The sequence below is a fragment of the Antennarius striatus genome, chromosome 6 (assembly GCF_040054535.1).
Source record: "Antennarius striatus isolate MH-2024 chromosome 6, ASM4005453v1, whole genome shotgun sequence".
In the NCBI taxonomy this organism is placed as follows: domain Eukaryota; kingdom Metazoa; phylum Chordata; class Actinopteri; order Lophiiformes; family Antennariidae; genus Antennarius; species Antennarius striatus.
In genome coordinates this window covers 4,966,178-4,981,830 of record NC_090781.1, presented here as the reverse complement: position 1 = coordinate 4,981,830, position 15,653 = coordinate 4,966,178, and the positions used below count along the sequence as shown (strand labels likewise).

The 15,653-nt window shown below is 41.9% G+C and overlaps 1 protein-coding gene across 3 annotated transcripts in view; it reads right to left on the bottom strand.

The window, feature by feature from the left end:
* lrrc75a (leucine rich repeat containing 75A) overlaps window positions 1–15,653 on the bottom strand; it is a 112,497-nt gene that overhangs the window by 44,414 nt on the left and 52,430 nt on the right. For all 3 annotated transcript variants that reach the window (XM_068316748.1, XM_068316749.1, XM_068316747.1), the window contains one exon: window positions 12,222–12,334. In XM_068316748.1, the coding sequence (XP_068172849.1) occupies window positions 12,222–12,334 (113 nt within the window). The remainder of the gene's footprint in view (window positions 1–12,221; window positions 12,335–15,653) is intronic.

Below are 15,653 nucleotides of genomic sequence, written 5' to 3'. Positions count from 1 at the left end.
GCCACCGCCCAGCTCACAATGCACCCAACCCCTATGGCCCCTCCAACAGGTGGTGAGCCCATGGGAAGAGTAATTAAGATGACTAAATGAAATGTATATTGTATGTTTTTATTGCCCGCTGTGGTGATGGTGAGTTAGACAGACTCTGAAATGATTCTGGCAGATGGAGTCACTGCTCTACCACCCTGGATCGCTGGCAGGTGGACGGGGTCATTATGGGGGTGTTCAGGTGGTGGGGTAGGGTGTTGTTCTCATCTAATAGTGGCAATACTACTATGAAGAACAGAACTGCATCACTGCTCCTCTCAGGAATCATCCTGAGATGTCATAGACACTGGAAAAGGCCTTTCAGCAGCCTATGGTCATCTCCACCCGGGCTCTCGTCCTGCAGTGAACCCATTTGAAGTTCAATTAGGGACCTGGATTAGCAAGGGGTCAGCAGCCTCAGTTGGCATGGGTAACCCCTGTCCCCCAGAAAACAACCATCAGACTCTCCTGTGATGGAAACTAGATTCATTAGAGTGGATTAAACAATGTAGACAAATGAATTATTGTGCTAATCTTTAGTTACTGCGTTAGTCTGTTGCTCAGGTGAGACTCATCATACACCCGTGAGTCAGGAACCGATCAGGACCGCTCCGTCTCCACTGAGGGGAGTACTGGGGGTACTGGGGGGAGTTCCTCCCCGCAGCTGCTGGTTATGCTTGCTCTGGAGGGTTCTGTTGGGTGTCTGTCTGTTAAAGCTCTTTGTAATGTCTGCTGATGTGATTAAGCGCTATACAAATAAGGGCGGAAAATGTAGTTTGCAGCATCACATGTGATCTGGACAGATGTTAGTTTATCTATGATGCAATCTTTAACATGTTGAAACAGTAGTTAGTCTACTTGTACCTGCATATATTTTCTGTGAATTGTCATCCTCTTCGAATCATCACCTTCATTATGTGAGGGAGCCTTGATGGGAATATGGGTACCATCTATGGCAGCAAATTACATTGGGAAATCCAAAAAAGACATTACTGCTACTAACATTGCAGCACAATATCATTAAGAGAACATACTTTCAAATGAATTTATCAAATTTCTACATCATTCACCTGCAGTCCTGTGGAAGTCCTCCTTGATGATTCTGACGGTTTTCTCTCGAGGGAAATAGAAAAACTGGCGTAAAAGTTTGAAGACGAGCTTCTCCCACATTATATAGGAAAATTACCGTTTGCAAATGAAAAATGAAAAACTGAACGGAGCGCTACACGCAGCGCTGCTGCAGACGTGAGGATGGATCAGGTATGTGTGTGTGTGTGTGTTGGGATGTGAATTGGTACCGATCATAAAGAAAACTGTCTGGATATAACGGGACATCTGAACACGATACAAAAATATTTAGTTCTCTGTGAATTAATGCGGAAACTCCATGAAGGGGCTCCATGCCAAACGAACATGCCATGTTCACCTCTAAAATACCTCTAAAATACTGAGTTATTTATTAAACCTTACGTCAGTAAAACTCTCCATCTGACAGAACCAGGAAATAAAGCCACGCGAGCGGCGGTGTAAGGGGGAGGAGTCAAAAGAAACCCTGGGTTTGTGGAACAAAACTTGCTCCCGAGCAGGTTATGTTCAGAGAGTTTGTTACTGCAGTAACAAACCCAGAGGTTCAGTTTACCTCGCTACGTGAAACAGGCCAGGGTTACAGCTCTAACCCTGGATTAACTTACCTCCCTTTGTGAAACCGAAAGCCTTGGTTTTCCTTGATTTCAGGGTTAACTTACCCAGGTTTTCCACTAAACCGACTTACTGAAACGGGCCCTGTGAGTACCTTTAGTCAGCTGTGAACGACCTCTATTGTTATGTAAATGAAGCCATTCTGAGCCTCAAGGAAACCTGATCACTTGATCTCTTTGGCATCTTAGAAAGAAGTCAACACACATATTAAAAAACCTGACATTAAAAACTGGTTAAATTCATTAGGAGTGGACCACCCAGTTCGAACAGAGCGGATTATTTCCTTATCTGAAGTTCGAAGCAGATATTTAAGCTCCGTCGTTCGTCTTCATTTATTAATCAAATATTGTTTTGATCGATCAGTAGTCCAGTTGGAGGTGAGGTGCAGCTATTTGCTGCTGCACTGTCTGTCCTAAACAATTTTTAAACTAGTTTTAAATGTCAGGCTGCTAATTTACTGAAAATGTGACGCTGTTTTACTCCTAGAACTGACTTTAACGTCGGTGTCTCATCGCTGTAAATCTCACAGCACGTCGCTGCAGACAGAATAAACAAGCCTGAATGCGCCCCCGCCCCCCGTAACGTGTTGTTTCAGGTATCAACAACATTTGCAAATCAATTGCAGCACACGAGGCACCTTTGTCTAGCAGTGACTCTGCTCTTGAAATTTCAGAAAAGGCTGGAAGTTCAGCTATGAGGGTCTTTCATTCACCTTTATGCCAGTTTCTCCGTGTGTTTCCACAGACTAATAGAATGGACCGTCACTACATATCAGATTACTTTATTAAAAGAATTGTTGAAAATTCCCTGTTTTGCTATGGAACCGTAGCCAGGTACTGCTGCTATCCCCAGGCTCAGGTTGCTCTGCCGTCAGGTCAGTGAGAGTCGGCACTTCGGTGACGCCCCTTGACTACCGTCGTTAGGGGGCGTAGTGCCTTCTGAGGATGCCTCCTGGTGCGGCATGACTGCCGACCAGACTGCCGGCTTTTTTTCTGCGATCTTGTTTTTGACCAATACTAACATTAATATTAATCCATATACAAGGTGCTGTGGATTATAAAGCGCACTACGGGATTATAGGAAAATTATAGGCTTTTAGGTGCGCCTTATAGTGCGGAAAATACTGTATTTGAATAAAAGACACAGAGAATTAAACATGGAATGCCTAAAGATGAAGGCACATTTATGTGTGTGACAAGAGCATTCTGTTGGCAATAAAACTGAAAAGCCAAAGGTCCATTTATTATTTACTGTACAATATCATTCTGTTATAATGAAGAAGAGGAGGATCCCTAACGAGATGATGCAGAAGTCTGACCTGTGTGAACAATGTTTTTAAACTTCGTTCTCAGCTGTTGACATGTGCGCTTCTCCCCCGCTGGATTGCATCTAATACAATATTTTAAAAAACTATTATTCAAGCCGTTTACCTCCGTAATTTTACTGTGAGTCCAACTGACTACGTTTAGACGTACGCATCGACTTGAGCAGCAGTTTCAAGTCATCTATCTCTTATTTACAGCTGAAACGCTGTTCCTCTTTTCGCAATATGTCCTCAAAGTCTTCATACACGTAGATTACAATCTGTACTTCAACTGCGGAAAGTCACGCGGAGCCCGTCTCGTCTGTCATCATGGTGAATCATTGAATCTGGGCTCCATTGATGATGGCTTTTTAAAGTGGCATCGCGCCTGTTAAACTGCGGGTCAACTTACCCTGGGTTACAAAAACTAACCCAGAGAAGTGTTAGTGAAACCGAAAACCCTGGGTTTCCAAGTTCAGGGTAAAGCAACCCAGAGCCACAAGTTGTACTTGGGGTTCGTTAGCCCTGCTTCGTGACATGGGGCCGTTCACAAAGCAGGTTTAGTGGAAAACCAGGGTGAGTTAACCCTGAAATCAGGGAAAACCAGGACTTTCATTTTCACAAAGGGAGGTAACTTAACCCACAGTTATAGCGGGGATGGAGAGTTTGACCGTAGTAAGGTTTTATAAATAACTCCGTATTTCAGAGGTGAACATGGCATGTCCGTTTGACGAGGAGCCCCTTGATGGAATTTCCGTATGAATTCACATTTAAAATTTTTTTGGTATCGCGTTCAGATGTCCAGTCATATCCAGACAGTTCTCTTTATGACAGGTACCATCCTTACATCTGCAGCAGTGTTGTGTGTAGGTAGTGGTCCGGTCAGTTTTTTATTTTTTATTTGCAAACGGTAGTTTTTCTATACAATAATGTAGCCGCATGAGGACACAAGCCAGTGTCTTATTGTGCCGGTCCCAAGCCAGGATAAATACAGAGGGTTGCGTCAGGAAGGGCATCCGGCGTAAAACTTTTGCCAAATCAAAGATGCAAATCAAACCTATGACTTACCGGATCCGTCGAGGCCCGGGTTAACAACAACCGCCATCGGCGATGTTGACCTACAGGGCACCGGTGGAAATTGGATTACTGTTGGTCGAAGGAGGAGGGAAGTGCGTTCGCTCGAAGAAAGAGAAGAGGAACACCAAGAGTATAGGACTAAGAGTAGGGACGTTGAATGTTGGAACTATGACAGGAAAAGGTAGAGAGTTGGTTGACATGATGCAGAGAAGGAAGGTAGACATACTGTGTGTACAGGACACCAGGTGGAAAGGTAGCAAGGCTAGAAGTTTAGGAGCAGGGTTCAAGTTGTTCTATCATGGTATAGATGGGAAGAGAAAGGGAGTAGGAGTTATCTTGAAGGAGGAGTTTGTTAGGAATGTCCTGGAGGTAAAAAGAGTGTCGGATAGAGTGATGAGTCTGAAGCTAGAAATAGAAGGTGTGATGTTCAATGTTGTTAGCGGGTATGCTCCACAGGTAGGATGTGAGCTGGAGGAGAAGAAGAAATTCTGGTCAGACTTTGATGAAGTGATGCAGAGCATGCCTAGAAGTGAGAGAGTTGTCATTGGAGCAGACTTCAATGTACATGTTGGTGCAGGAAACAGAGGTGATGAGGATGTGATGGGCAGGTTTGGTATCCAGGAGAGGAACGCAGAAGGACAGATGGTAGTTGACTTTGCAAAAAGGATGGAAATGGCTGTAGTGAATACTTTCTTCCAGAAGAGGCAGGAACATAGAGTGACCTGTTAGAGTGGCGGTAGGAGCACACAGGTAGACTACATCTTGTGTAGACGGTGTAACCTGAAAGAGATCAGTGACTGCAAAGTAGTGGTAGGCGAGAATGTAGCCAAACAGCATAGGATGGTGGTGTGTAGGATGACTCTGGTGGTGAGGAAGATGAAGAGGGCAAAGGCAGAGCAGAAGACGAAATGGTGGAAGCTGAAAAAGGAAGAGTGTTGCATGACTTTTAGGAAGGAGTTAAGACAGGCTCTGGGTGGTCAGGAGGTGCTTCCAGATGACTGGACAACTACAGCTAATGTGATCAGGGAGACAGGTAAGAGAGCACTTGGTGTGTCATCTGGAAAAAAAGTAGATAAGGAGACTTGGTGGTGGAATGAGGAGGTACAGGAATGTATACAGAGAAAGAGGTTAGCCAAGACGAAGTGGGACACTGAGAGGACTGAGGAGAGTAGACAGGAGTACAGGGAGATGCAGCGTAAGGTGAAGGTAGAGGTAGCAAAGGCCAAACAAGAAGCTTATGATGACTTGTATGCTAGGTTGGACAGTAAGGAGGGAGAGACTGATCTATACCGGTTGGCAAGACAGAGAGATAGAGATGGGAAGGACGTGCAGCAGGTTAGGGTGATTAAGGATAGGGACAGAAGTCTATTGACAGGTGCCAGTAGTGTGATGGGAAGATGGAAAGAGTACTTTGAAGAGTTGATGAACGTGAAAAATGAGAGAGAACAAAGACTAGAAGAGGTGACTGTTGTGGACCAGGATGTAGCAAAGATTAGTCAGGATGAAGTGAGGAGGGCATTGAAGAGGATGAAGAGTGGAAAGGCAGTCGGCCCTGATGATATACCTGTAGAGGTATGGAAGTGTCTAGGAGAGGTGGCAGTTGAGTTTCTGACTGGGTTGTTCAGCAGCATCTTAGATAGTGAGAAGATGCCTGAGGAATGGAGGAGAAGTGTGCTGGTGCCCATTTTTAAGAACAAGGGAGATGTGCAGAGTTTGGCAACTACAGAGGAATAAAGCTGATGAGCCATACAATGAAGTTATGGGAGAGAGTAGTGGAAGCTAGACTAAGGGCAGAAGTGAACATTTGTGAGCAGCAGTATGGTTTCATGCCAAAAAAGAGTACTACAGATGCAGTATTTGCTTTGAGGATGTTGATAGAGAAGTACAGAGAAGGCCAGAGGGAGCTGCATTGTGTTTTTGTAGATCTGGAGAAAGCTTATGACAGGGTGCCCAGAGAGGAACTGTGGTATTGTATGAGGAAGTCTGGAGTGGCAGAGAAGTATATTAGAGCAGTGCAGGACATGTATGAGGACTGGAAAACAGTGGTGAGGTGTGCTGTAGGTGTGACAGAGGAGTTCAAGGTGGAGGTGGGACTACATCAGGGATCAGCTCTGAGCCCCTTCTTGTTCGCTATGGTCATGGACAGGCTGACAGATGAGGTTAGACAGGAATCTCCATGGACTATGATGTTTGCAGATGACATTATGATCTGCAGTGAGAGCAGGGAACAGGTGGAGGAGAAGCTAGAGAGGTGGAGGTTTGTCCTGGAAAGGAGAGGAATGAAGGTTAGCCGCAGTAAGACAGAGTACATGTGTGTGAATGAGAGGGACCCAAGTGGAAGAGTGAGGTTACAGGGAGAAGAGATCAAGAAGGTGGATGATTTTAAGTACTTAGGCTCAACAGTCCAGAGCAATGGAGAGTGTGGAAAAGAGGTGAAGAAGCGTGTACAGGCAGGATGGAATGGGTGGAGGAAAGTGTCAGGTGTGATGTGTGATAGAAGAGTTTCAGCTAAAATGAAAGGAAAGGTGTACAAAACTGGTGAGACCAGCGATGTTGTTTGGCCTAGAGACAGTGTCACTGAAGAAAAGACAGGAGACAGAGCTAGAGGTAGCAGAGATGAAGATGCTGAGGTTCTCTCTGGGAGTGACCAGGAAGCATAGGATCAGGAATGAGTACATCAGAGGGACAGCGCATGTTAGAGGTTTTGGAGATAAAGTCAGAGAGGCCAGACTGAGATGGTTTGGACATGTCCACAGGATAGTGAATATATTGGTAGAAGGATGCTGAGTTTTGAACTGCCAGGCAGGAGGCCTAGAGAAAGACCAAAGAGGAGGTTTATGGATGTAATGAGGGAATACATGAAGGTAGTTGGTGTGAGAGAAGAGGATTCAAAGGACAGGGCTAGATTGAGGAAATTGATTCGCTGTGGCGACCCCTGAAGGGAAAAGCCGAAAGGAAAAGACGAAGTTTTTCTATACAATGTGAGAGATGTTCAGTGCAGCTCACCTTTAAACTTTTACCCCATTTTTCTATTTCCCTGGAGATAAACCCATCAGAATGATCAAGGAGTTCCACAGGATTGCAGATGAATGATGTAGAAATCTGATAAATTAATTTCAAATGATATTCTATTAATAACGTTGTGCTACAATGTTACAATGTCAGAATTGATTAACTTTAATTTCTTCTAGGATTTCCCAATGTAATTGGCTGCACAGACGGTACCCACATTCCCATCAAGGTACATGTAGACTGAACGTTTTTCAACATGTTAAAGACTGCATCATAGACAAACAAACATCTGTCCAGATCATGTGATGCTGCATGCTACATTTCTGATGTGGAGGTCTGGGTCTGTTCCTGACTCTTGGATATATGGTTTTACCTGAGCAGCAGACTGTAATGTGGTCAGTAACCTAAAGATTTATGCAATAATTCACTTGTCTTCATTGTGTAATCCAGTCTAATTCATCTACTATACATTACAGGAGAGAGCCTACAACACCTCAGGATGATTCCTGCTATCCAGGACGGCAGAGCAGTGACAGACACCATCTGCCAGAATCATTTCAGTCACCATCGCCACCATCACAGCGGGCAATAAAAACATACAATACGTATTTCCTTTGGTCACCTTTATTTCTAACAAATAAAAAGTTAGTTTTTGTATCATTACAATACTTAACATTCTAATAGTTAACATGATTAACCTGTGACCATTACCCACCTCTAACTTGTGCTCCAGTATGTCAATGTCCAGATCTGCCCTCCTAACCTGGAGGTCCTAGTAAAACATTTCTATTTTCTGTACTTTTTTAGAAAGTAAATTCCATAAATTTCTTCAGTAGATAGATGGGAATACATAAGGAGGACATTAAAACATAGTTGCATATGACAGAATGAACCGCTGGTGGTCACTGAGCGTATATTTCACTGTGATAGTCTGTGCAGTTGGGACCCTTCTGCTACTGTCCATCCATGCTCTGTTAAAAAAGGATTAGAATTTGTTAATACTTCAGTAGAGGATAAATGTCACACTTTGTATTCCACCCAAATGTGAAGCAATGGTAAGAGAACAATCAATAACATAAAATATTATCCTGCCTTTATATTCTTCAATTTCTTGTTAATTTCGCTTTTTTTAAAATCAATATTAACTCCTGTGTGTATCATGTGACTAAAACAGACAGAAAATAAAACTTGGAATACCTTAAAGTGGTTTTAAGCGGTACAATGTCACAGCCACTGATGTAAGAACTAAAGCAGTTTTGGCTATTACTCTATCAAACGAGCTACATGTTGATTTCAGTTCTTATATAATACAGTTTTTATAAAATACAGATATCTTATATAATACAGATATACGCAATGGTATGAATATCCTTCTGAACTGTTTTTGTAACGTGCATATGCCGATTTACTGTTTTATTTACACAACAATAAAACGTTTAAATGTATTTCCTTATTGAACAGAACCTGATATAGATGAGAGCGTTATGTTGGCGATAAAACAACTGAACAGTCAAACGTCGACTTAATATTCACTGTACAATATCAAACATAATGAGGATGAGGAGGATCCCTAACGAGATGATGCAGAAGTCTGACCTGTGTGAACACTGTTTTTATTTTCATTCTCACCTGCTGACGTGTACTTCTCCCTCCACTGGATCGCACCTAAATAAAATAAATTAATCAACTATTATTGAAGCCGTTTACCTACGTATTTTTACCGTGAGTGCAACGGACTTAGAACTTACGCATCGACTTGAGCAGCAATTCACTCCCACGACATCTCGCTCTTCTTTGCAGCTGCAACGCTGTTCTCTTTCTTCTGAAAATATCCTCAAAGTTTTTATATTCATAAATGAAAATCTGTACTCCGACTGCTGTAAAGCGCTGCGGAGCGCGTCTCGTCCGTCGTCATGGTGAATCGTCGAATCGGGGCTCCATTGATGATGGCTTTTTTTCAAGTTGTCGAGTGTTTTAAACTGCGGGTCAACTTACTGTGGGTTCGAAAAAACTAACCCTGAACCGTGTTTGTGAAACCGAAATCCCTGGTTTTCCAAGTTCAGGGTAAAGCAACCCAGAACCACAGGTTTACCTCAGGGTATGCCTTTGTGAAATGGGCCCCTTTTCTTTCCTCTTTTAAACAAGACCACACGGAATAAAGAATTTGTATATAAGGGTGATGTCTACAGTGAACCATTAAGATCACTGAGAATATCACCCAGGTGAGTCATGATCATTAGCAAAGTTCCTTTTGGATTGTATCAGGAAGGATTTCATTGCAAAAAAAAAAAAAAAGCTCAACAAATACAAAATAAAGGGAGAATCATTTTACCGTCAACAGTCTCTTTCCTATTTTTCAATCTCCTTAGGGAGTTGGTAGGTTCACTATCATGCGTACAAATGTCTGAAATAAATTCCTATGTCAGATTTTATCTTTGTCTCTGTATCTCAGTTGTGTTGAAAGCTTGAAACAATGTGAGCCAGGTAGTTGAGTTTTCCAGAAGTGTCACCGCTAACTAATGTGATTGTGCATCACTTGTAAGGACACTAACCATTCAATGGAATGATGTATTGTACAGTTACGTCTGTCTTCCATGTAGGGATGGCTGATTGTGCGAATTTTTGTGATGCGATAGATTGTAATATTCTTTTTCAATTCCTTTTTTGACATGGTAATCAGAGGAAATAGTGGCCCTGTCTTTGCTGGTAAGAGCATTGTCCACTGATTGGAGAGCTGGGTTAGAGTTAGGGTTAGTAGACATGAGACAGGAAAGATTTTTGTGTTAAAACTGGAGCAAGAGTTTCCACTAAGACCAAATTAATAAATTTGACAAATAATGAATGAAAGAAAATTAAGGTAAACAATCATGTTTTAAGGTTGATTCTCAGTTTCAAATCTTTTTTAGCTCTATTGTCACATTTTTAATTAGTTTGCTTAGTGTGTGTGTATGTGTGTGCGCGCCCGTGCGTGCGTGTATGTGTGTTTGTGTGCGTAAATGTGCGTGTGTGTTGATTCGTGCTCACCTCCTAGCCTGAGACTGAATGTAAATTATTGGAGGTCTATCTGTGCTGGAGTTTCCCTCTAACCAGAGTTCACTCACAACAGCCATCAGAACTGACTGAGGTCTACTGTAGCATTAATTAAATCCTATCTGCCAGTCCAGAATTACTTAAAAATGGTGACTGATTCATTTAATTTAATCCAGGTATTAATATCATTCCAGTACAGAAGAGAATCTCATTTCATATAAATCACTCAAAATGTGAAAAAACAACAACTAACCTATAATTCCTATTTACTGTGAAAGAAGTCACACAGAATTTAAAGGGATACAGTTCAACTCTGTATTTTTCCATTTCTACACTGCCACTTCTATCTTGGAAGTGACGCTTGCTTTTGGTGCTCAATGCTGAGATGCTATTTTCAGTTTCCAACTGATCCTTCATTCACACATCAGTGGGAATCTCTACCCTCTTGGAATAGTGTCATTTTTGACCACCAACTTGCTTCACACTGTATTTTACAGCAAGTCTTGCCTTGGTTTAGGTTTTAATTCACAACAGTGATCGTGTTTACAGTAACAGCAAGTCACAACAATACAAGAAGTATTTTCATCCCGTTAGAAGAAAGAGTTATTGCTACAAATATGTTGGTATTCTAACATTCTATCATATTTGACCTTGTCCCTCTTTAACATTTAAAATACTAATATAAAGTGCAGGTGACATAACATCCTTTCACCCACAAGAATGTTTTTCTTGAGCAAGACAATGATCACACCATTTATTGTAGATTATTTTAGTGACAAAGCTGCGTGTGTTCACAAAATTCATTCATTTATCTTCCTACCCGCTTCATCCGCTTGCGCGGGTTATGGGGAGCTGGAGCCTATCCCAGCGGACATAGGGCGTGAGGCGGGACAAAGACCAGTGCACCACGGAGTGTTCACAACAACCTTTAAAAGAAATAGCAGAATGCACACTGGGGATGCTTTGGAAATGTATGTTTACATCTATTCATGCTTTAATGCTCTACTTACTGTGGTCTCTTGACTTTATTAGCATATTTAATCTGCTCCTCATCTATTTGACTTACTTTTTGGGGTAAAGTGATGTGACGCTTTAGGACAAATTGGGAATATGCATAATGATTGTTGGCTGTTCCTAATATTCACAGTACATTGGTGCAATCACCAGCTTTCTCTACTGTATTCTGACCGGGCTGTCAACCCATTACATACAACCCTATGTAATGGGTTGTATGTTAGGAGTGTAACACGTAATATATTAAATGTGATGGGCCTGTGGCCAATGTGTGTCTAAGTTAAAAGACAAAGAATTAAAATAATTAAACTCATCAGTGTCAGTAAGTAAGTCACTAAGTCTGATGGGTTGGTAATTCTGGCTCCACCCCTTAAACCCACTTAACAAATGATCCTTCATTTGTGAAGGATCATCATTTGTGAAGGATCATCATAAAAGCTGAATCCAGTGTTTTGCATGTGTAACGTTTTGACAACAGCATTCAGAAGCCTGTAGATTATTCCATAATTGCCCGTAGTTTATTTTGGTGATTTGCATATTGTGTCATACTGCTGTCTGCGGCCGATCCATACAAATCTCCAGCTATATTTGGCCGCAGGCCTTCAAAATGAGGTTTCTGCAAATTGTATGCACACAGAAGAAGAGTGGAGGAAAATGCTCTTAAGAAAAAATGAATAAAATTAAATTCACAACTCCTTTAGTGACCTTTAGTGGTCTGATGATTTTGTACCTGTGTTAAGGTTGCACTGAAGTCCAAAAAAATACCACATACACAAGTGAAGCCTTAAAGAATTATATAAATAAGGTGGCATCACTAGAGACACTGAAGATGGTGCAGAGGGAAAACAGACACCAATGGATTTTTCCATGGTACCCAAAGAGGCAGCAGATGATGACAGATTGATCACACACACACACACACACACACACACACACACACACACACACACACACACACACACACACACACACACACACACACACACACACACACACACACACACACACACACACACACACACACACACACACACACACATGCATGCGCAGTGACACTCACCAAGCCTGAGGTTTCCTCTTGAGCAGACCCTGTCGCCTCCACTGAGAGTGGGGGCTGAGATGGTAGGTCAGCTGACGACAAACCTTCTCCATTGCCCCGAGAGAGTCGCCCTCCTATTGGACGGACAGAGACACACAAACTATGATCTCCTTTACAGAGGGAGAAACCTGTCTGGTGTGTCTCCCTGGAAGGATTCAGCCCTTTGACATCATGAGCCTGAACTCTGTGGATATGCTTCTGGAGAGCAGGACCATGTCTAAAGTTAAGACTATCATGAACAACACCAGCCACCCCCTGCACACCACCTTCTCCCAGCAGAGAAGCACCTTCAGCGGCAGACTGCTGTCACACAGCTCCTCCACAGAGAGGCTGAGGTCCTCCTTCGTGCCCCGTGCCATCAGGGGGTACAATGACTCTCTCAGGAGGAGTGGGGGGAGGTGGCAAGGTCAGCACGTGGTTGATCAGATTTAATTTAATACTGTTTATATTTTAATTATAGTTTAGTATATAAGTCCTGTTAATACTGTATGTGTCTGTTAGTGTAGTGTATGTCTTATGGTATGTCCTGTGATGTCAGTTTCTTTTTCTCATGGTGTTTTCCCAGTATTTATTCGCTATGTAATGCATGAGCATCTATCTATATCTGAACATTAAACAGATGAAACAGACATGATTCGGTTAACCCAAACATGACTGATATAATGTTGAACAATTTATAAAACTAACAACAAAACGAAACAGATTACCCCATCTGCTTTTCTGTGTTCTTTTCTCAAATGGGCATGGAGAATTTTTAAAATCAATTGTACATTATATGACTCAGGGGAAAAAAAACCTGTTGAACATGATGTATACTGTGTGTTTAGTTCTTTACATTTTTCTGAGGTTATTTTTCAGTCTGAACAGATTATTTCACCTAATTATTGCATACCATTTGTAATTGTTTTGGAAACATACTGAAGCACTGTGTGAGCAAAAACAACCCATTAAGCAGGTGATATGGTGGTGGACCCACTATCCTGTTTTTCTAACCTGTAATAGCATGAGGTCAGGGATGCAGCTTTCATACTGTCGTTAGTCCGCTGCTAAATAAACCCTATAAACTGCAAACAGAGATAAGCAACAATTAGTGGAAAGACCGTACTGTGTCACTCTCACCAACTGTAAGATGTTCGGCATTAAGACCCTGACAGACACATTTGTCACATTGCTAGCAAGTAACCCCATCCTGACCCCATTTCCAACTCCCCAAATCCCTTAATTTGAAACTAAAACCATCAATGATATTTGATTCATTGATTGGTTTAATATCTTTCAGCAGAAGTATGGCCACTAATGCATGCTAGGTAAATCTACAAGCATATCAAAGACGGTTCAAATACCGATTTGTTCGAATTCCAAATACATTTTTCCCATTACAAATAATGTAAACGGTCTTAACTTGTTCCAAGACGCTAGAAAACTACCGTTTTTCAACATATGTTATTTCATAATGTCATTTATATATCAAATTGTATAATAATGAAACATATCAAAGACATGTCAAAGAAAGAAGCAAACACGAGAAAGAAAGAAAAAAAACCCATTGATGCAATCAGGTTAGCCTAAGGTACGAGTTACCGTCGTCTTTTGGACAGAAGATTACGGTAACTCGTACCATAGGCAATTGAACGCAAATTAAATAAAAAATTATGAATAGAGTAAACTAAAATAAATAGCACATTACCGTCAGGTTTTCTCTTGACTTTTCTCGCCTTTTCTCATGCTTGGCGGCGAGAAATAATAATAAATAATAATAACAATAATAATGGATTAGATTTATATAGCGCTTTTCTGGACACTCAAAGATGCTTTACATTGGAACCATTATTCAGTCACTCCTCATTCATACTTGGTGATGGGAAACTATGTATGTAGCCACAGCTGCCCTGGGGCAGACTGATGGAGGCGTGGCTGCCATCTGTGCCTACGGCCCCTCCGACAAATAGCGGAACAATCACACACATTCACATTCACTCACACCAGTGAGTGCCCCACTGGAGGCAAGAAGGGTAAAGTGTCTTGCCCAAGGACACAACGACAAATGACTCGGTGGAGCGGGAATCGAACCGCCGATCTTGAATCATTGGACGACCCACTCTACCACTGAGCCACGGTCGCCCCAAAAAGCCTTTGTTTCGCATTCGACTTCCAAATTTTGTTCGACTTCTAAGACAAAACAATTCTGAATTCTGTGGTCAAATTCTGATTCGTTTGATGTCTAAAGTGTTCGAAAACCAAGGTTTGCTTGCACAAGTAGAAATCTTTATTACCAATAAAACATTCTGCACACATGGACACACACACACACACACACACACACACACACACACTTGCACGCACGCACGCACGCACATATTTATCCTGCCTCATGTCCAAAGTCCACTGGGATAGGCTCCAGCAACCCCGCAACTTGTGCCAGTGGAAGAAGCAGGTATTGAAAATGAATGAATGAATATATGTAACAACAAATGAATAAACATAACAACTGTTATCTTTTAATAGACTCTTAAGACATTTGTAGAAGTTATAGGATTTTATTTTACATCTACACTGGTCCAATAAAACTATTTGTGTAAAAGTATGGTAGAAGTACACTAAGTGCAGTATTCATTTATTTAACTTTGATGGTGCTGTCAGTCAAACAGAGGAGAGGCTGTAAATGAGAATAAATGATGTTAGAAACAAAGGTATTACAGGAGGGAGCAGTGAAGCATCGCAGCACCAAGAGAAGAGAGGAAGACAAGAGTTTAATTAGAAGATGTGAACACCAGTGGAGCGAATACATCACAATCACACCTTCTGTCATGTTTGACCAGGGAGAGACACACACACACACACACACACACACACACACACACACACACACACACACACACACACACACACACACACACACACACACACACACACACACACACACACACACACACACACACACACACACACACACACACACACACACACACTCAAAGACTGGTATTGGGGAATTAAATGCTACATAGTTACATAGTGCTGTGACTGACTGTCTGCCTAATTGTTCCCTACCACTAACCAGTGTGCTACATTATGTTCATTTATAACTAGAACTAGTGGGAACCTGTGGAAATTCCATGATAAAACAATAATATCAGATTTTTTTTTGTTCTCTCTTTTTTTTCTCTTCGATATCACAAGAAAACAAAGAGTACTACAGATGCAGTATTTGCTTTGAGGATGCTGATGCATTGTGTTTTTGTAGATCTGGAGAAAGCTTAGGGCAGGGTGCCCAAAGAGGAACTGTGGTATTGTATGAGGAGTGGCAGAGAAGTATTTTAGAGTGGTACAGGACATGTATGAGGACTGTAAGACAGTGGTGAGGTGTGCTGTGGGTGTGACAGAGGAGTTGGGTGG